General features: G+C 39.6%; 2 protein-coding genes across 2 annotated transcripts in view; one reads left to right on the top strand and one right to left on the bottom strand.

The window, feature by feature from the left end:
- The window catches only part of RPGRIP1L (RPGRIP1 like), a 440,055-nt gene extending 424,261 nt beyond the window's left edge, over positions 1-15,794 (bottom strand). Inside the window, exon 1 of the mRNA XM_053715755.1 lies at positions 15,751-15,794. Within this exon, the coding sequence (XP_053571730.1) occupies positions 15,751-15,761 (11 nt within the window). The 5' untranslated portion in view covers positions 15,762-15,794. The remainder of the gene's footprint in view (positions 1-15,750) is intronic.
- Positions 15,795-16,002: 208 nt separating this feature from the next.
- The window catches only part of FTO (FTO alpha-ketoglutarate dependent dioxygenase), a 568,183-nt gene continuing 560,715 nt past the window's right edge, over positions 16,003-23,470 (top strand). The window contains 1 exon segment of the mRNA XM_053715751.1: positions 16,003-16,093. Coding sequence (XP_053571726.1) covers positions 16,043-16,093 — 51 coding nt within the window. The 5' untranslated portion in view covers positions 16,003-16,042.

The following is a 23,470-nucleotide window of genomic DNA, read 5'->3' as shown; positions in this document are numbered from 1 at the left end:
GTAGCTATTTTAGGATTAATATTTATTTTACAGGCAACTTTGTAATTATTTTAACCAGGTACAATAGCTATTAAATAGTTAAGAACTATTTAATAGTTACCTAGTTAAAATAATTACAAAATTACCTGTAAAATAAATCCTAACCTAAGTTACAATTAAACCTAACACTATACTATCATTAAATTAATTAAATAAAATACCTACAATTACCTACAATTAAACCTAACACTACACTATCAATACATTAATTAAATACAATATCTACAAATAACTACAATGAAATAAACTAACTAAAGTACAAAAAATAAAAAAGAACTAAGTTACAAAAAATAAAAAAATATCTACAAACATAAGAAAAATATTACAACAATTTTAAACTAATTACACCTACTCTAAGCCCCCTAATAAAACAACAAAGCCCCCCAAAATAAAAAATGCCCTACCCTATTCTAAATTACTAAAGTTAAAAGCTCTTTTACCTTACCAGCCCTGAACAGGGCCCTTTGCGGGGCATGCCCCAAGAAGTTCAGCTCTTTTGCCTGTAAAAAAAACATACAATACCCCCCCCCCAACATTACAACCCACCACCCACATACCCCTAATCTAACCCAAACCCCCCTTAAATAAACCTAACACTAAGCCCCTGAAGATCTTCCTACCTTATCTTCACCATACCAGGTTCACCGATCCGTCCTGAAGAGCTCCTCCGATGTCCTGATCCAAGCCCAAGCGGGGGGCTGAAGATGTCCATGATCCGGTAGAAGTCTTCATCCAAGCGGGGCAGAAGAGGTCTTCCATCCGATTGAAGTCTTCATCCAAGCGGGGCAGAAGAGGTCTTCCATCCGATTGAAGTCTTCATCCAGGCGGCATCTTCTATCGACATCCATCTGGAGCGGAGCGGCAGCATCCTGAAGACCTCCGACGCGGAACATCCATCCTGGCCGACGACTGAACGACGAATGACGGTTCCTTTAAATGACGTCATCCAAGATGGCGTCCCTCGAATTCCGATTGGCTGATAGGATTCTATCAGCCAATCGGAATTAAGGTAGGAATATTCTGATTGGCTGATGGAATATTGGACTTTTATTTAAACAACTACTCAGCTATATGTAACAGGACTTGTAGGGAGCTACTTTTGGTGGTTTTGGACTCTCATATTTAACCCCTGCTCCAAATATTTCTACCTGTGAGTCGCTGAAGAGGATCTTGTTCTCCGGAGGGTCGGGGCTCCGCTCCGGAGACCTTCCTCCTGTGTCTGGTTGTTCCTCCTCAACTGCCTACTCCTTGAACACTACTCCGGAGGGTCGGGGATCCGCTCCAGAGTATCTGCTGGCTCATACAACATCCAGGGAACACGCTGCAAACCACTCTGGCGCACCTCACTACAGCGTTTCCTAGAAGATCACAGACGGCGCACCGAAGAGTCACCAGGGCTGCAGCTTGTTGCCAAGTCTCATTCAGCACACCGTGAGTTCGGGCCGGCCTTAACTACAGAGCTTTCCTCTTACCTGGCAGTGCTAAGAAAAAGGGCGCGAATAGACACCATCTTGGGCTACAGCGCATCCTCACCAACAGGCCTGCTTGCGGTGTGTCGCTCCTGACTGAGTTCACTCCTACCGATATTGCGAGTGCCTCCCCGGTGCTCTCTTGACTCTACCTCTGTCCACCGGATTGCTGCAGACCCTCTTGGGAGAGTACTCTGAAACACCCTACCTCCGGCAGCTCTCCATTTCTACCAAGCCTGGTTGGCAGCAGATCATATACCCTCGTGGAGGACTCAGGTATTTGTGTGAATCCATATACGGCCATAGCTCACTGTCAAGGTGCACAAGCCTGCCATCTATCTTTATTGATTAAGCTGACTGTATATACCCTTCCTCCGTATGTCCCTTCTTGAGATCCACTGCAGAGACATATAAAAGAGACCTTGCCTTAGCCTCAGATTTACATTCCCTGACCTCTGCAAGACCCTTAACTAAACTCTCTGGACCTGGCACAGAAGCTGTGTGCAACCCACAAAGGCACTTTATTCATTTGGTGCCCTCCTTAGGCCTGAATCATTATATCATATATTAACTCCCCAAAACGAATCTTCTACATTTATCCTACACAGGAGTGATTTGCTACTGTTATATGCCTCAGCTGCTGCGTCAGCTTCTGTTTCTCTGATGCTTTGGCTCAGAATGTAGTGTGTTGTTTGCTTCACAGTTTTATTTATGCCTAATGGATACACCACCCTATTAGCCTCAGACATTATATAAGCATTTTATATTACAAACTGCTCATTAGACACTTGAATACTTTAGGCTGGCTCTCCCTACTTATGACTAGCTCCCATATACCTGCTGTCTACCCCTATGGTAAAGGAGAAGTCCAGATTTGATTTTTCCTGGGTGTTTTTTTTTCACTGGGCATATTTTCCTAGGCAGGGTAGTGGGACTCTATACCAATTACATTTAAGAAGATAACAGACGCTCAGACCCCTTTAACCCAATATTTGTGTGACCTGCCCTGCTTCTAGTCAACATATATAACACTGCTGTGAGGATTGGCTGTACTAACTAACCTATCCCTGTTACCCCAGGCATTGCCAGAGAGCTAATTGCCCAATATACCCCCTCTACTACATTTCCTGTAACCTGCTTACAGCCCTCAGAGCCGCAGTGAGCTTTGAATTGAAAGTATACATCCTACTCATATAAACTCTTGCCTCGCTGGGGTTAATATAGCGAGACTTGGTGACATATCTCTAGTCCCCCAATGATACCCCTGCGAAAACACCAGCTGTGAGATCTACCTTATAAGTTAATGCACAATAATACCATTGTATGAAGTAACTGCACCAAGTGTACATAAGCAGGCCACAGATTAAAGCCAGTTATCCTCAACACACTCTACTTGGGCCTACTTTTTCCTATATTTGTATAAATTGCCCACATTTCCCACAAGTATTATAAATAGGGAGCGCATGATTGGATCTTTGCAACTTCATCCCCAGTACAAGAAATTAATGTAATTTGGAGCTCTAACCCTATAGGGTACAACTGGTACAGTAGAGGTTTCACATAATATATACTATTGGATGCTGCGTCAGCTCAGGTGTCTCTGTAATCTCATAATATAGAGTGTAATGTTTATTGTTTAACTTGTATCTTTCTCCACAAGGACTTTGGCCTAGATAGCTTTTTGCATACAAGGTGTCCATAACTGGGGAACACACCTTACCTTCCACGCACTCTCTCCGCCCCTTTCCTGCTGTATGCAATTGCAGCAGGTCATAACCCGCTACCTTTTTCCGTCATGGCCCAGTGAGGGCAAACTCCCTGGAGAGAGTGTATACAAAGCCTATTACAACATCTGTCTTTGCTGGGAGCCAGTCAGAATAAACTACTGATAACAACCATACTGACATATTTCTTACCACCTACAAGTAGTCTGCTGAACATGACTACTTAAACCACGATTGACATCAGGGGGACTATGTTATAACTCTCTCCATCTTTGTTTTTCCTGCTATTTACATTTCAGTGTGCTCTATTATTGATCATATATCATATACGGTTGCCTGGCCGAGGATAGGATACAGAGCATGTCCAAACTACCAAAAGAAGACCAAAATCATCTCAACCACCTAAGAAGACAGTGGTAGACCACTTTAAAGGCCCATCCACTGGCAAAACTCAAGCATATAGAGAATCCGTTTCTGCAATGGATGGAAGTGAATCTGAAAGCAGCATGGACTCCCAATCTCCTACGTCAGACGCTTTATCTGCAAATATTGTCGAGGTCCTAACCAGACGTATGAACCTCCTGCAAGACACGCTAACTAAGGAAATTAAAGGTTCCACAGTGGAGCTCCGTAGGGACATTGCAGCACTGGGGGAACGTACAGAAACCCTAGAACACAAGCAAAAAGATCTAGCTGTTGATCAAGCCAATGTATTAGCGTATTCTCAGAGTCTGGCACTCCAGTTATCTGACTTAGAATTAAAACTGGCTGACATGGAAGACCGGTCCAGACGGAATAATCTGAGGTTCCGGGGGATATCGGAAGAGATTGGCTCCCAAGATCTGGAGTCTTATGTTTTGGAGTTCTGCAATACCTTGCTGCCTTCTGTGGACCAGCCAGGCCTTTTATTGGACCGGGTCCATAGAGTGGCACGGCCAAGATCTGTCTCTCAGGATAAACCGAGGGATGTCCTAGCTAGGATCCATTTCTTCACCCATAAAGAGAAGATAATGAGAGAACTGGCCAACAAGCCTCAGCTACCAGCTAAGTTTCAACAAATCTCTGTCTTTCCAGATATCTCTAGCTATACCCTACAAAGAAGAAGAACCTTTAGAAACATCACCCAAATTCTGAGAGCAGAAAATATCAGATATAGGTGGGGCTACCCGACAAAGCTAATAGTTTCAAAGAATGGAGAAACCCATACGCTTATCGCCCCTCAGGAAGGGTTTGATCTGTTAAAGGAGTGGGGTCTGGCTCCAGCTGAGCCCTGATCGGGAAATGACTCTCTGCACCCAAAAAAACGGTCGGGAGTCCCTAACCTGACCCCACAGCCACACCAGTCACCCATACTAGCTGACCCTCTAGCTTCAAGAATGAGACCTGAGGCCTCAGATTTCACCCCACGGCCACAACGGCCCACCACATGAAAGGGGACATTCTCTTCTTCTTCAATGGACTGAATTTGTTAAGATGGCAGTTCCTTATGCAATATATGTTTGTTTATGTGTTTTATTTATTATTCTTAGTCTCTGTCTAAGATGCCTAGCTAACAGGAGGAGTGGTGGGGCTCGAGACTTCTTACACAAGGTTGCAGATTCACCTGATGGCACTATACCTCTACCCTTCAGCAGCTCTTTTTTCAATAGCTGGGACTCGCAAGCACCTACCACTCCTCTACCTACCTAGAGCTGAATAACCTTTACCAGACAATTTTTTAGGCAACTGTTCTGAATTGTGTCTAGTGATGCTTAGAAGTTAAATGTATTAATACGTTATATGTTTCGTTACTTATATTACTTCTATGTCTAGATGCCTGCTTAATTTAAGGAGTGGGGGACCCTGGGACCTCTCGCAAGAAATTGTAACTCTACCTAGAAGCGTTTTGCCTCAACCCTTTAAATACCCGTTTCTTCTTAGCTGAGACTCGCAGGTACCCTCAACTCCTTTAAATATTTTAGGTTATATAATTTCTATCCGGCATTTAGTAAAATATGTTCAGAATTGTTCCTAATGATGCCTAGAGTCTGAGTGTATTAATATAACATAAACTAGACCTAAGGCACTGAATGCAAACTTGTGTTATTACATTAGTTCATTTGAGAGACACCACAGTTATCTTATAGTTCACACTCCCCCCGTTGATAGTCAATCTACACATACAAGTTGTTTTACTTGTACCACCCCCCCCCCCTCATTTACGCAAATTTTATTTGTGTTATCCCCTTTTAAGGGGACTGGAGAAGTCAGCCTAATTCCTAGATAAACTTCTCCTTTTGGTGATCCAGTGGTTCACCATACTTGTTAATGTACTCACGTCTTCAATAGTTAATATCTAATACGTATGGTTCAAATTTAACAATCTATACTATATAGTTTCTTTTTTTTATATTGCACAGATTGCTCTCACACTCATTTTGCTCCTTTTTCTAGGTGAGAACTATAGGTCTATCGGGACTTGGTTCCCTGTGGTTTTTCTGTCCATTGATCAGATCAAATAGATTTAGGACCACCGGGAGTCACGTTCGGGTGCGCAGATCCAGGCGGGGTGAGTTGAATACCTATAACTTTTTCCTTTGCTTTTCCCCTCCACATCTTCTTCTTTCCCCGATCCCACTATGGCCACAACCCCCAATAACATCTCCTTCGCAACATTAAATGTTAAGGGCCTTAACTCACAGGAAAAAAGGAGTATGCTCACTAACACCATGAAGGCCCTAAAAATACATGTTATATTTTTACAAGAAACTCATTGGCTAGCATCATCTCAGAATCCATACAGAACCCCAGACTACCCTGTGGTGATTCTAGCCTCTCATTCTGAGAAGTCTAGCGGTGTAGCGATTGCCATACACAAATCTATACACTTCGAACTCATCCATGTGGAGAGGGACAGTCAGGGGAGGTTTCTACTCCTCAACTGTAAACTAAATGGTATTTTGTTCACATTGGTTAATATATATGTCCCAAACCAATCACAATCCAATTTCCTGAAGGGGATACTGTCTAATGTGGAGAAACACAAAGTTGGAACTATAGTCCTAGGGGGAGATTTTAATATGGTGTGGGACCCCCTAATTGACAAGAAAGTCCAAAGAGGGAAAAAAATTGACTCTTACACCATAAATACTGCCAATAAATTTCGTCAGAACATAATCCAACACAATTTATATGACATCTGGAGGGCACACCATCACAATGACAGAGACTATACTTACTTTTCCAGACCCCATAACTCTTACTCGAGACTTGATCATTTTTTTACTGACTCGTGGTCACTTGACAGAGTTGTAATGTCGCATATTAGGGTTTGCTCATGGTCAGATCATGATATCCTCACTTTCACCCTCTCCACTGATATCACCAACATGTCTAGACCTAGTTGGAAGTTCCCGAAACAAGCACTTCAAGATAAAGCTTTTAGGACCTCCCTCCAGAACTCTATTACTGAGTTCTTGAGAGTAAATGAGACCCCAGGCATGCCATCTCAAACAGTATGGGCTACTCTAAAAGCATATGTGAGAGGGTTATGTATCAGGAGACAGGCAATGCTTAGACGTCAAGCAGGGGCTCCCTTAGGCCTCCTTATAGCTGAATTACGGTCTGTAGAACAAGAAAATAAAAACTCCCCATCCATACCTCTAGCTGACAAGATTAAAAAACTTAGGACACAACTGGCAGACAGGGAGCTAGAGAGAGTTAAAGAATCCTACACCCGATTTAGGAAATTAATGTACTGTCAGGGCAATAAGGCCTCAACACTTCTAGCTCATAAATTGAGAGGTAGAACTGCAGCAGCCAGGATATTGTCACTCAAACGGGGGACTATATCGGTCTCTTCGCCTAAGGAGATCGGAGAAACCTTTGCGGCCTATTATTCCGAACTATACCATCTCCAACCCTCAATGGCTGGTAGGGAATCCTCAGTACAAAATATAGTTGACTTCCTACGAAAACTAAACCTACCAACTTTACCAGAAGGGGAGAGGGAAGCGCTTAAGGCCCCATTCTCTTTGGATGAGCTTAATTTGGCTATTAAACACACTCAGAATAACAAGGCCCCTGGTCCAGATGGATATCCGGTGGCCTTCTATAAACTCTTTAAGACAGTGTTAAACAAGATCCTCCTCAAGGTTTTTTCCGAGGCCCGAGAGTCAGGTTCGTTCAACAGGGAATTTTTACAAGCAATAATTCTACCTATCCCTAAACCGAACAAAGATCCTACACAGTGTTCCAGTTATAGACCGATCTCATTGATCAATGGCGATGTAAAGTTGCATGCAAAACTCTGGGCTAACCGCCTTAATAGCCTGCTCCCGAAGGTGGTCCACTCTGACCAGGTCGGATTTACTTTTGGTAGGGAAGGCCCTGATAATTCTCGGAAAATGCTTGACATTCTCACAGAAGCATCCCGGTTGAAGTTGCCCATGCTGGCCCTGTCGTTAGATGCGGAAAAAGCGTTTGACAGGGTCAGATGGGACTACTTGTGGTGCACGCTTGCCCAGTTTGGCATACCAGACGAGGTGATTATGGCAATCCGAGCCTTGTACTCCTGCCCCTCCGCGGTGATTAAAGGCCTGGGCTTTGTTTCCCCGGAAATACATATCACTAATGGTACTAGACAGGGGTGTCCTCTGTCGCCCTTAATTTTCACATTGGCCATTGAACCCTTGGCCCAAGCCATTAGGAGTTCCTGCATGATTCGCGGGGTTCAGTTTGGCAGAGAAGTTGCGAAGATAGCACTATTCGCGGACGACGTGACACTATTTCTAACTAACCCATTAGGCTCCTTACCTGCTCTCCTTGACCTTATTTCCAAATTTGGCGCCCATAGTTATTACAAGGTCAATGTTTCCAAAACTGAGGCTTTGTCTGTTGGTATCCCTACATTTGAACTGGATGTTCTACGAGCGTTGTATTCCTTTCAGTGGCCGCAAAATACTATTCGACATTTGGGAGTACAGCTTGGCCCGGACCCGAAGTTAGTTATTGCCATAAACTACTCAGATCTCATTAGGGACGTCACTGAACTTACCACCTCCTGGAGTCTTAAAGAGATATCATGGTTAGGGCGCATAGCATCTTTTAAAATGACGATCCTACCCAAAATTCTCTATTATTTTCGCTGTATTCCTCTTAATGTTCCTAGTGCCCTAATTGATAAGCTCCAATCTCTTGGTCAAAAATATATCTGGGGTAAGTCTAAACCTCGCATTGCAGCGAAAATACTCCAGAAAAAATATGAACAGGGAGGTGTAGCTATGCCTAGCATACGCGGTTACTACGAAGCTGCCAGACTATCTCACGTCTCGGCATGGGCGGACAAAGGAGAACCGCAGGGGTGGAAGACCATAGAGGCTTTTGACCTCCCCGCGGGTCTGGGCTTAGCTGACTTGCCTTGGATACCGGACTACCGGCTGGATACTCTGGGAATTAAGAATGTCATTATAAGAGAAAATTTGAAAGCTTGGCATAATCTCAGGAATCTACCTGAGGTTGCCCCACATCCATCTCCTATACATTCTCTACCAGCCTTACTTGCAGCCCTGCCGGATACGCATGTACTACAATAGAGTGAGTGGGAGGTGAGACTGGTTTCCCACCTATATTCCTCGGGCACTCTCCTCCCTCCGAACAATTTAGGATCCATCATCCAAGACCTCCCTCTATGGGCCACATTCGAATACTCTAGACTATACGCTTTCTTGCTATCTTGGGGGTTTCCTAAAGCTTCCAGTAGACCCCTGACCAACTGGGAAAAATTATGGCAGCTCAATGCCAAGACTCCTAGACTTATATCATTTCATTATAACCTACTACAGGCATCCACGAACAAGGACAGACCCTGGCAACTTAGGGCGTGGGAGGGAGACTTAGCTAGACCAATCACAGACAAAGACCTACATATAGCTATGACCTTAACAAAGAAGACTGTACACTGTGCAAACACCTTAGAAGCCTACATGAAATTGTTTCTGAAATGGTATTATACCCCTTCCAGACTTTCGCAGATGTTTCCTACCACATCCCCTCTTTGTTGGAGAGAATGCGAACAAAGAGGCTCAGATATACATATATGATGGGACTGCCCAAAATTGAAACCAATATGGAATCAAATATCTAGCATTTGTTCTAATCTTGGGCTGTCTGTCTCGCTCACCCCTGAGATTGCTTTACTACACATGTTCCCGTGAAAGGTCCCGACTCCTCTGTCTAAACTGATAATCTTTATTCTCGCGGCCACGAAGTTGGCGATAGCGAGAGCATGGAAGCAGACCCAACCCCCAGACATTACAGCTGTCACCGCTATAATGCAAGTATATGCCAAAATGGAACAAAGTTTTTACTTTAGTATGGACAAGGAAGACCTATATTGGCAGATTTGGGAGCCATGGTTTGGATGGCAAGAGGACTGTAGACAAACACTCAGACACGATGCGGTTTCTAGACATCCCCATTAGTGGAATTTAGTTTTAAAATTTGGCATGAATTTACTACCTAACCAAAGACCCCCAGCTGCTTCCCCCTTCCCCTAAGCTCTGGCTAGTACCCCCTCCTCCTTCTCTCTCCTCCTTCCCCCCCCCTCTCATTCCTATAATATGTGACCTGTTGCCCCCGCCCCATCTTTTACCCCTTTCTTGTCTTCCTTCTCCTGGAGCTGTTCTCCCCGCCTGGAGATGCACACTATGGGTGGCCCGTTGGGCTACTGCAAGAGGTATGTTATAGACTATCTGATGGCTGACTTCCCAAAATCACTGAAATGTTTAGTTAATATCTACGATTATTGTATTACACTAGTCTCTATATACAAATTCTGTTGTTAACTTTTATTTATTTTGTATGACCTCCTGGAGTAGGAAGACATTATATGTATATGACATAATCTCTGGACTGCCCATGTGGACAGTCTTACTATGTTTACTGAGCAAAATTGGTTAGACCTATAATTGTAAAAGAAACTAATGCACCTGTTGTTGTGATTAACAAGTCTAAAATTTACAATAAAAATTACTTTTGAAAAAAAAAAAAAAAAACTCTAAGCTTCTTTGAAATATGTATTATTTATCTTTTTAAATTGAGTTTACTTTTTTTTTTTTTTTAACTTCATGTGTGCAGGGTCCATTACTTCCTGCCACAGCCCCACAAGGGGGCTGGGGTCTCTACGGGAAGACATATATAGCTTGAGGTCACACATTTTCTAGAGCAATTTGAGCTGGCTTACTGTTCAGCGAATGCGAGAGAAACATGAAGTCAGTTTTTTGTCCCTGCTCTGTAGAAGTAGAATGCAACTTAAAGTGATGGTAAATCCTAGCGTTTGTGAAACGTTAGGATTTACCATTGGAACAAATAAACGTGAATTTCAGTCATGAAGTATAAAATGCTTCATGCTGAAAGCTCCTTAATTTGTTTGCAGCGTTCGCTGTACTGAGCTGCTCAAACAGCCCACAGCAGAACGCTATTTGGCTGAGAGGTGACGTTTCCACCTCTTAGCCAATAGAAAACATCACCTCTCAGCCAAATAGCGTTCTGCCGTGGGCTGCTTGAGCAGCTCAGTGCGGCGAGTGCTGCAAACAAATAAAGGAGCTTTCAGCATGAAGCATTTTATACTTCATGACTGAAAGTCCCCTTTATTTGTTCTAATGGTAAATCCTAGCGGTTTCATAAACGCTAGGATTTACCATCACTTTAAAGGGACATGAAACCCCCCAAAAATCTTTCATGATTCAGATAGAGAATACAATTTTAAACAACTTTCTAATTTACTTCTATTATCTAATCTGTTTTATTCTCTTGGTATCATTTGTTGAAGGAGCAGCCGTGCACTACAGGTTTCTAACTGAACACATGGGTGAGCCAATGACAATCAGTTTATATATGCAGCCACCAATCAACAACTAGAACCTAGGTTCTCTGCTGCACATGAACTTTCCTAGATAAACATTTCAGCAAAGGATAACAAGAGAAAGCAGCAAATTAAATAATAGAAGTAAATTGGAAAGTTGTGGGAAATTGTATTCTCTATCTGAATCATGAAAGAAAATGTTTGGGTTTCATGTCCCTTTAAGGTTTCAGCAATGACTACACAGAACATTTCTAAGTGCTCATTCTGAAAGAAAACAATAAAGCGTTTGCTGATTAAAAAAAATCTATTTCTTTATGTGTTTACTTTGAATTTAAAGTATTTTTTACTAAAGGAACACTGTTTAATATCCCTTTGCACAAAACAAAACATATGTATCCAATACAGAATAGTGCTAGCCCAATCTACTTGACTTACTTAACATTCTACTTATCCTGATAAATAAAATAAAATAGTTTCCATAGGCCACAGGACCTGTTTCTCAGCCACATGTCCACATCAAACCTCAGCTCAAAGCTCTGTCTCTGCAACCCCTCGCAGCCATATGTCCACAACAGACCTCGGCTCAAACTTCTGGCCCTAAAGCCCTTCTCAGCCACATGTCCACATCAGACTTCCGGTCAGTACTCTGGACCTAAAGGACCTCTCTGCCGTAAGCCCACAGATCAGGCCCAAAGGCCCTACAATCCATTGGTTTTAGCATACCTATATCAGATCTCAGATGAGACCCGGGGTCTAGAGCCCCTCTGTAAGCCACATATGCACATACATCTTCATATTGGACGATGGCTCTACATCGCATCTATAAGCTACATACTTGCAGAAAAACTCAGATCAGAACCCTGGGGCTGTAAGCTCCTAGCTTAATGCCTGCAGCTACTCTTTCCCTTGTGTTTAGTGTGCAGTTTCCCAGGCCAGTGAGAGTGATGGGCTGTCAAGTGCCAGCCCTGAGAAAAAGAGAGAGTACTTGGCATGGCAGTGAAAAAGCAGCGTTGCCAATGCAGTAACAACTGGCACCACTGCAATTGGACTCAGTAAAAAAAAACAAAAATTAACTGTTTTCTAAAGGGCTACACGACCTGCACTGATCTCATCACTAACAGTTTCCCGGAGGGCAATTGCCACCCTGCCCCATGACCCACTCTACCCCTGCAGAAATATAATGGAGAATATTACAACAAATTATTAACTATATTACAATTTTGAATATAGGAAAGAAATACAGAAGAGATGCATTCATTTTTAATTAGTACTTCATTCCTAAACAAAATGCTATTTTAAAAAAACATAAAACATTTTGCATGTTTTACATTTGCTAAATGAAAATGCAATCTTATTTCTTTAGGGTATTAAAGTTACACAGAAGTCAAAATTGAGCTTTCATGATTAAGGTAGAGAGTACTATTTTAAAAACTGCACCTATTTTGAGCCCTATGTAGCAACAGATTATATAGTAATGTACAAATAACCTTCAGAGAGAGGCTGCAGCAGGCAGTGCAGAAGGGCAGCAGGAAACAAACACAGCTCTGTCTGAATTTACTTCTACTGCACACATTGTTTGGTTGACTCTTATCTACTTATTATACAATGCTTCTAGCTATACAGCTGTCATGTTTACCATGGAGTTTTACCATAGAGTGGCTGAAGCCACTGTACTCTGACTGTCCATCTACAGGTTACTTGTATAACATTTCTGTACATACTGGAGCCTACTTTAGCACACCCTCATAGAAAAAAAAAAATTAAATAAAAAAAGAAGCTAAGAACAAAAACAAAACACAAATGGCGACTGTAAAAAAGGATAAGTTTGCATTTTTATTTAAAAAAAATATATATACACTTTTGCTAAACCAATATTTTTGTTTCTGAAGAATTAAAATATTGGGAAGGCCAAAGCTAAATGACATGTAGGCAAAGTAGCAGGAGTTCCATGTGTAGAACCATGACTTATGTAGGTTGAGTCACATGTGTTCCATGGGGTTATGGGAGCATGGTTGGGTAGTCTATAGACAGAGTCTGAACTGTTTCACTTGGGAAACATAGATATTAATTACAAAGGCAAAGTTGCAGCAGGGACAGCAGGGCAAAGTTCCCAAACTGTTCCAGGATAGCTTACGAAAGCTTGTCAACTTATAAATGTATAGTTAGTCCAATAAAAAAGTATAATTGCTCAATGCAATACTCTTGTTATTTTGATCTCTGGACTAACACGGCTACTCCAATCAATGTATATACTAGGGATAGACCGATATAGTTTTTCGGGGCCGATACCGATTATTGACCGTCTTTCAGGCCAATAACAGATAACAGGGGCCGATATTCTGTACATTTAAAGTTTTGAAAAATCAACAATTTCTACACTAATCTGGTATAAACTGAACATGCTTATTAAAATTTTAAACATTAAAAGTAAACAACTAGGAAAAATAAAGTGCTTGAAAATTAACTTATTAAATTGCTTTCCAAAACATAGAAAAATTGCATAAATCCCTTTTAAACTGCACACTGATATAAAATTAAATTTAAGTCAATGCAAAGCTACAATTTCTTCAGTACTACCAGATAATTAGAAAAACATTATAGTGCAGAAAGCATAACATTTCAGTATGTTCTCCTGTTAAATGGCTCCTGTTTTTTTCATATATTGCTACCACTTCACTAAAAACACGCTCACTTGGTACACTTTACAGATAAGGGTTAAAAGTAAAAATAAATACATATACTGTCACTTGACAGAGAAAGAAAGGACATACTGGAATATCAGTGCTAGATTTATTTATTTGCTTAAATTTTTAATATGTTCATATATTTACTGGTTTGCAAATACCTTCCCTGGTACTGAGGAGTAGACTATAAGTTTCTTTATTATGTCACTTATGGACAGTTTTATACATGTGTAACAGTGCCACCTAATGGTGAGAGCATTGTTATCCATTGCTACCACTTCACTAAAAACACGCTCACTTGGTACACTTTACAGATAAGGGTTAAAAGTAAAAATATATACATATACTGTCACTTGACAGAGAAAGAAAGGACATACTGGAATATCAGTGCTAGATTTATTTATTTGCTTAAATTTTTAATATGCTCATATATTTACTGGTTTGCAAATACCTTCACTGGTACTGAGGAGTAGACTATAAGTTTCTTTATTATGTCACTTATGGACAGTTTTATACATGTGTAACAGCGCCACCTAATGGTCAGAGCATTGTTATCCACTGCTAGAGAATATTAAAATTAGTCTCCTATACTGCATAGCTTTCTACTCAAGGTTTGTTGTTGTGGACATTTAATTGATATGCCTGAACTATCATTTTTTAAATGTTTTTTTCTATGTCTATGAAAGGGGAAAATTAAATATTTAAATTAAAAAATCGTCAAAAATATAGCAGCTTTAGTGAAATGTTTTGCAAATGTGTAAAATGTATCTGAATGCAACAAATAATGTACTATTTGTGACAGCAATTAGCAAGCAGATTGATTGTATGCATTGCTGACCCCTATGAGCAAATCAAAAGTATTTTAGCTCTGTGTACTTCAGGGAAACTATGTAGCTTTAAGTGCCACTTAAAGATCACATTTTCCATTTCACAAATCATATATGTTTGTTTATGCAAGTCCCTCTACAGGCCTGCCATTGGTGGTATGGTAGTTGGTAACTGAGCTCCCAGGAACACCTGGGCTTGGACTCTTTTATCTGTGCTATTTATTATTAGATGCTATGTCCAGCTTATATGTGCTATAGATGATTTGTGTGATGATTTGTGTCACTTTTGGCTTCTCCGATATATCGGTCTATCCCTAGTATATACTGTATATATATATATATATATATATATATATATATATATATATATATATATATTCCACTGGACATATGCACTCACAGGACTTTGTTAAAAAAAACATCCAAGTTTAATTAAACGTTTTCGAGGAAAACTTCCCCTTCGTCAGTAGCTGATGAAGGGGAAGTTTTCCTCAAAAACGTTTCATTAAACTTGGATGTTTTTTTTTTTTAACAAAGTCCTGTGAGTGCATATGTCCAGTGGAATATACGATTTGCATTTTTGCACCCAGGCGGATGGCTTTTGGAGGGTAGTGCTGTAGATTGAACATTTGATATACTATATATATATATATATATATATATATATATATATATATATATATATATATATATATATATATATATATATATATATAATATGCCACAAATCAGGGAACTGTAGGAGTAGTCTTATAGCCTTGCTATACTATTTTTAAATTGCTTGCTGAAGCAACAATTCTATAATTACATTGGGGAAAACAAAACGTTCAACCTTACTCTTTTCAAAGATGACAAGCAAAATATTATAACTATACTGCACTAAATTCTGATATGCTGCATAATATCTCCGTATTTGAATTTACATAAAAACATTACAGTACATAAAGCGCGAGGTCTGTTAGCAATGATCTAATCAAGGACCACAACACCATAGTTAACCCCTGTGATAATTCAGTAGGTAGGATGTGACCTAGCTATATATAGCTACACATATATGCACATATAGCGCGTCATTTTGTTTTATTTCACATTCCCATAATAAGCGCCCTATTAGAACACACTCGACAATAGATTTAACCCTATGATACCCGCGTGGTCTCTCACCGAGCATCCATAGGCCTTTTCCGCACGTAAGAGCGTCCACCACTTCTCCCTAGCAACGGTTGCTAACCACTACTCTAAGCCACTTCCGATTCGTTGGCTACAGTGAGGTGGGGACGTCGGGAAATGTAGTTCCACTCTCAGGATCATAATGTATGTAGGAGGTGACGTCAATCAAAGTGCCGTATTGCTCTTCGGGATTTGTAGTTTATTATGACAATATACGCAAAGCCAAAGTCGATAACAGAACTACATTATCCAGAATTCCTTTAAACTTGAATATTTTGAAGCTCGCATGAGAAGGATGAAGCGCAGAACTGAGTATGAAAGAGAGAAGGAAGCAAAGGTACAGATGTTAGGATCTGTAGGACACGTACAATATTATATATCGAATGTTGTGCTTCAGGGAATTATTACAGAAAATCTTAAAGCCTTAATGGGAGAAGCAACAAAAAATGTGATGCAGCATAGCTGTAAAAAAGCTGACAAGAATATCTCTTGAACATCTCTATTTACAAAAATACTATATTTTATCTCAAAACCTCCTCAGTAGCCAGTGCCACATTCAATTGCTAATGAACTTTAATCAGCCAATCAGGATACTAGTCCCAGGACTATTGCAGGCACAGTCATGTTATTTCCCTAAGTTTATTATGAAACCTCACAAGATTTCAGTGAAATCTCATGAGATCACAGTAATGCAAAGCATGAACTCAGCACTGCTGATTGGCTATTTATTTTACAACTTGTAGCTGAAGTATAACGTTTCATAGAGTACTTACTACTGTGAGCTGAAGAAATTTTGAGGTAAAATATCTTATATGGGTAGTATGTCCCTTTAAAGCAGAAATGGAGTAAATTGATTAAATGCAGTATGATTTATTTTTGTTTCTTTTCAAATTATGTAAATCATCAATGCAAGAGGTTAAATTGCACTGGCAGATTAAAGGGACATGGAAGTACAGGTGGCCCTCGGTTTACAATGGTTCAATTTGCACCGTTTCAGAATAACAACCTTTTTTTCCAGTCCTGTGACTGCTATTGAAAAGCATTGAGAAGCAGTGCACTGATTAAAATAGCCAGTAGGTGGAGCTGTCCGCTTGTGTTGCAGCAAAGCCAAGCAAGCTGAAATTAATTTAACCAGACCTGAGCTATCGAGCAGATTTCAAAGGAACAAGTCCTCCTGTCTATAAATCAGTTGGAATGCATAGAAAGAACTATTTGCAGAAAAATGCAAGTGAAGTCTGTGTTGTGTGATTATTTTATTAGGTTTATAATGCTGTTTAGCATTTAAAGTCTTCATTTCAAAGCTTTAAAAATAATGTATTAGGTGTTACTTATGACAATTTTGAGAGGGGCCTGGAACCTAACTCCCTCACTTCCCATTGACTTACATTATAAACTGGGTTTCAATTTACAACGGTTTTGATTTACAACCATTCCTTCTGGAACCTAACCCCGGCGTAAACTGAGGGTTACCTGTATAACATTTGTTCATCACTTGTACCTGTGAGTACTGCATTATAAAAAAATGTAAGTTAAAATAACCATGCTTTGCTTTTGCATATATTACTTGTTATTGACACTGTTTATGTACTCTAATGATTTTTGCTCTGCTGTTTTTTAAATTGTACTGTGAGTGATACAGCCAATCGGAGGAGGTATCTCCCAAATTGTTATCAATATGAGCATTGTTGGGGTCTAAAGAGTTGTTTGCATAATCAGTACTACTTTAGCATCTTCTCTATGGCACCCAGCCGTCAAGAACACACTACCATAAAATAAAGGGTTTTGCTACACAGCATCATATTGGCTCTATTGCCTGCAGCCTAATTAAATAAATACAACTATAGCAGTGGGAACAGACTGCATACATTTGGTGAGTAGAATTTAAAATGTGCAAAAACAAAGAATGCTTATTCTAAATTACACACTATAGGTAAAGTACTCAGTGAGGACTGGAGCACGTGCAATAAAGAGACATTCTAATAAAAACATAAATGTTCTGATTTTGTAGAGCATGTTATTTTCTGCAATGTCACTTGCTTACAATGTGCTCAACCCTCATAAGGGGATTAAACACATATCAAAAGTCCAGCAGGACATGACTTATGAGCCAATTATGAGCGGTATAGGCATATAGACAAAAGTCACTGTCTGTGGCCTGCTCAGGAGCTGTAATGTGTGTAAAGGTAACTATGTGTTTATTCCCTTTGTGGAGGTTAAACACATAGCAGGTGACATTAGTGCAAAAATAACATAGTGCATTTTATTATTAGAGTATTGGTATTGCACACTGGATCTTGAGCTGAACATGGCCGATGATTGGTTGCTATGCTCAGATACCACACCTGATTGGCTCTGTGGCTATGTTCAGCTCTGTATTTGTAGTCATTTTTATTCTGGAATGGCCCTTAAAGTGAGGGTAAAGTTGCTCTCTGTTCATTCTTTATTTATGTATAGCATTACTGTGTGGCAATAGTCGCTATGTTTATTTCTGCAAAAATCCATAATAAACATTTATAATCTATTGTTTTGTAAAACATTGTCTACTTTTATTTGCTCCTCCCACGTCTTACTTCCTGTTAAAGTGAAAGTAAATCCTAGCGTTTTACAAACGCTAGGATTTACTATTGAAACAAATAAAGGGGACTTTCATTCATGAAGTATAAGATACTTCATGTAGAAAGCTCTTCTATTTGATTCAATCGATCGCCGTGTTTACCTTGTACAGCAGCCCACGGAAAAAAAAATTTTTTGGCTAAGAGGTGACGTTTTCACCTCTTAGCCAATAGCCGTGCGGTAAATCCGGCTCCCATGGGCGCCAAGCCGGATTTACCGCACGGCTATTGGCTAAGAGGTGAAAATGTCACCTCTTAGCCAAATTTTTTTTTTGCCATGGGCTGCTGTACAAGGTTAAAACAGCGATCGATTGAATCAAATAAAGAAGCTTTCTACATGAAGTATCTTATACTTTGTGAATGAAAGTCCCCTTTATTCGTTTCAATAGTAAATCCTAGCGTTTGTAAAATGCTAGGATTTACTTTCACTTTAAAGATCTAGCTGTAGCCGAGAGCAGTCCAACCCGGTCAATACGTCACGATTTTTCTCGCTCCCGGGACGTACGATTTGCACATGCGCTCATTTTCCAATTGATCTAACTATAGTACTGACGTAAAAATTGGAATTCCCTAGCGTGACTAACACTCATGCGTCACATAGGAGTGTGCATGTAATGATTGACAGTAGAGCTGCAACAACTAATCGGCATAATCGATAATAATCGATTATGAAAATAGTTGTCAACGAATCTCATAATCGATTAATCGATTAGTTGGTTTGCAATTAGTTGGTCTGTGCACAACACCAGCTGCTTCACTCCAATGAACTCCTGCATATGGTATTGTGTTTTATGGTTATGTCCTTAGCTTAAAGGGCGTCTACTTTTCACTTTTTCAGGACAGTATAAGTTTACAACTACCCCTGGCTTATGTGTAACCCAGATATAATAGTCATCATTTGGATTGTTTATATTAAATCTGGTGATTTGGGACTATGCTTTTCATGATATAGTGCTGAGCTTGTTGTTTACACCTTGCCCCTAGTTTGATGGGAATTATTTAAATTGATGTGCACTATTATCTGTTTGCACAATTATTAGCGTATTGCTTGCTATTGCTGATTATGTGTACTGTATAAATAAATGTGTAAGGCTTTGTCCTGTTATTGATATACAGTCCTTAGCGCTTTTGATTTTGTTTTTTATTGTTTTTTTATATTTTTAATAAATTGTGATAATATGTACGAGATTCAACCTTTATAAGTATATATTTGTTATTTTTAGAGCGGACTAGATATTTCCCCTAACCTTATAGCTGGTTATTTACCATTGCATATAGATATTCAAGATATTTTTATGTTAGAATGAAGTCAAGGGTTACTGTATTGAGAGGCCCCTTGCCAAGGTAGAAAACACTTAGCATTGGTGAAGAGCTAACAAAGATAAATATCCCACTTTGGTGAAATTGGCAAAACCCTACTTATACACCTCAACAGCCTTTTCTCTGCTGCAGGAAATATAGCTGCAAACAGAGAACCAGCCTTAGCCAGAAGCATGTGGACATGTTGAGATTTTTGCATTTCAATGCAAAGTTTCTGAAAGAGTGAATAACAGAATGTTATTAACAGTGATAGCCTAACTCTTTCTAGTTCTACCTCTTTTCAAACAGTTTGTGGTTTGGTTTTGTATAATTTTAAAACTGTGTTCTGCTGCTTAAAAATTGAAGAAACAGTTGTGTTTAATGTAAAGTTTTCGTCTGAAGTTTATATTTGTAACACTCATTATGTGGATTTTATTTAAAACATAGAAAACTATTATTGATTCTCTTTTTATCCGATTAGTCGATTAATCGAAAAAATAATCGGACGATTAATCGATTATGAAAATAATCGTTAGTTGCAGCCCTAATTGACAGACTGCAATGACTTGCGCATGCGCTTTAGAGGAATGGGGAGTGTCAGTAAAAGTCCAGGTCGCCTAACTACCTGGATTTCAATAGTAAAAAAAAGAAGAAAAAAAAACGTGATCACTAAAATATAAGAAAACGGAGCTGGGTGGACTACGGAGAGAACAAAATTGGACTTTTAAAAGGTAATAGTAGCTCTAAAAGATAAAAAAAAGTAATGGATTAGTCATATTCAATTAAAGATATTTATCTAACAACGGGTGTGCAGACACGCAACTTTACCAACACCTTAATCATGTGCGTTACCCCTTTGCAGAGGCTATCTATACTGTTCTCTTCAAGCATGTCTTGTCTCTAAATACCACTTCTCATGTTAGTTCTCTGGGGAACAGGGTTCTGTAATCCTACTGCCTGCCTTCCCTTTCTAATCTTTACACTACCCCCATTTTAGCTTTGAAAGATAAGTTGGTGCATTACATATAAAGATACTTAAAGGGATAGTAAACACAAAAATGTTCTTTTATGATTCAGATAGAACATATAATATTAAACAACTTTCCAATTTACTTTTATTATCAAATTTGCTTCATTCTCTTTTATCCATTGCTGAAGGAACAGCATTGCACTACTGGTAGGAATCTGAACACATCTAGTTAGCCAATCACAAGAGACAAATGTGTGCAGGCACCAATTAGCAGCATCTCCCACTGGTGTATGATATGTGCATATTATTTTTCAACAAGGGATACTAAGAGAACAAATCACATTAGAAAATAGAAGTGAATTTAAAAGTGTCTTAAAATTATATGTTCTTACTGAATCAGATAAGTTTAATTTTGACTTTCCTATCCCTTTAAAGAGACACTGAACTAAAATAAAAATGTTAGAAAAAGAGAATAAACGTTTAAAAATAACCCACTCCAGGGGTACTGGATCACATAACCCTATCCTGCATGAGAACCCAGGTACGAATATGGCGGACTTTATTTGCGATGCGCCTGCGCAAGCTTCAGAGTGTCAGAGAATATGCCACCCAGTATTTCTCTATTTAAAGCAGCAGACATAACAGAATGTTTTAATGAGATTCATAAAAACTGAATGTTATTGGTGGATACTAGGCAGGGCCGGCTCAAGACTTTGTGCTGCCTGGGTCAGAGAATGAAATGACGCCCCGCCCGTAGTAAAATTACTGATTAGCATATCAACCTACTAGCCTGGTCGCTGACCTTACTAAGCCTGACTGCATGTAAAGAGTTGCACTTGTTCCACCTTGAATGTCGTTCCTGACTGGTTCTGTGTCTTTGTGCACGAGGAGGTTATGCTGCTGGGAGACTGCAACTTCCCCCATGGAGACAGAGCTCTGGGTCTGACAGTGACTGACTCAGTCATTGAAGTGCTGGCCCTTGTCATGTGCTGCCTGGGTCCATTGGACCCACTTGGTCTCATGGTTGAGCCGGCCCTGATACTAGGGATGATTGTGCAGCCCATATTTGTGGGCTGTCTTTACAAACGTCATTAGATGATTTTAAAACTACTTTTTATGTATGATAGATGGATCATTTGAAAATGAAAGTAGGCGCATATTATATATTTAAAGTGAAGGTCAATTTAGATGAATTAGTGCCCGGTTTTTAATAATCCTATTAAAAACAAGGGCACTTTAATTAATCAAAATTGACATTTCACTCGTTTTCTTCAAATAACTTTTTAATCTTCACAGCCGCTCCAACGATTCCCCCGGCCGTTGGAAGCCTCTTCCATGTCAGAAATGACGAATCCGGTTTCCCCCAATTTCGGCTTCTCCCCCGGGGGAATCATGGCCTGAGGCAACACCGTGACTGGAGGGAGCCGGATTCATCATTTTGGACCAGCGAAGAGGGCTTGCGACGGGCGGAGGAAGTGATGCAGCAGCTGTCAGGATTAAAAGGTAAGTATTTGAAGAAAACAAGTGAAATGTCAATTTTGATTAAATAAAGTGCCCTTGTTTTTAATAGGTTTATTAAAAACCAGGCACTGATTCATCGAAATTGACCTTCACTTTATTCATTATAAGACCATTTATATATTCATTACATACCTCCTAAACAAAAGTATAGTAATCCTTTAAAAGCAATAGTCCAATAATAAAATACTCCAGGACCTTATAACATTTCAATATTGACCATTTAGTTCCCTTTAATGAGCTTTTCTTTAAGCCCAGCGCTTTTAGGACAGCATGGGATGTCATAACAGACTCTAAGAGTTAATTTTGGCTGGCCCAAGTTCCACATAAGCTTGATGTGTGCTAGTTTGACCACTTATGTCATAAACTGCACTACCTTTTTGTCTGAATATATTGCTCAGAGAGCACCACTGGGCAGTGCAGAGGAGCAGCCAAATGGCTGAGAGAGGGAGTTTTCTATTTAGCTATTTTTTTTTCAGCATAACCAAGCAAACATCAGATTTGAAATAAAATAAAAAAAATAATAATAAAAAACAATGGAGCCCAAGCAAATCCATAGATAAGACAGCACAGAACATAGGACAGGCAGAAAAGTCATTATGTCACTGCAGTCTCTGTAATGTAAATGCAGCTATATGTAAGTACCCCTAGGCTAGGACCTCAATCAAAGATGCATTATGTATTAGGACTGTCTTAAACTTATTTTACACATTATGTAAAGAATTATGTTCCTGAAGGTGAACTGGCAGTCAGGCTTTGATTTTTCTCTGGGTATGTATAAGAGAAGAACCTTTTGTGTATTTCTTTGCTTTTGTAACCTTTGTAAAAAATAAGGAGAAAACAAACATGTGAACTAGTCAAGGCTTTTCTAACACTATCTTGTAATAAAAAAAGCTCTGTACATTATTTCTAGTAAATTATTTCTGATAGCAAACTATATTTTTGGGGTAGGGGCATTAGGGAAATGTATTGGTGAAATAAAGGGCCCCATAATCTGAAGGTCTATGGGTTAGCAAGATTATTTAAAGGGTCAGTTAACGCCAAAAATGTTCTTATTTAAAAAGATAGATAATCCCTTTATTTACCATTCCCTATTTTTGCACAGTTATATTAATATACTTTTTACCTCTCTGATTACCTTGTATCTAAGCCTCTGCAGACAGCCTCCTTATCTAAGTGCTTTTGACAGACATGCAGTGTAGTCAATCAGTGAAGACTCCTAAATAACTTCACAGGAGTGAGCACAATGTTATCTATATGACACACATGAACTTTCAAAATGCTCCGAGTTAAGACGCAGTTTTCAATGGTTTAG

The sequence above is a fragment of the Bombina bombina genome, chromosome 1 (assembly GCF_027579735.1).
Source record: "Bombina bombina isolate aBomBom1 chromosome 1, aBomBom1.pri, whole genome shotgun sequence".
NCBI classification, from domain to species: domain Eukaryota; kingdom Metazoa; phylum Chordata; class Amphibia; order Anura; family Bombinatoridae; genus Bombina; species Bombina bombina.
This window is presented reverse-complemented; position numbering and strand designations above follow the sequence as displayed.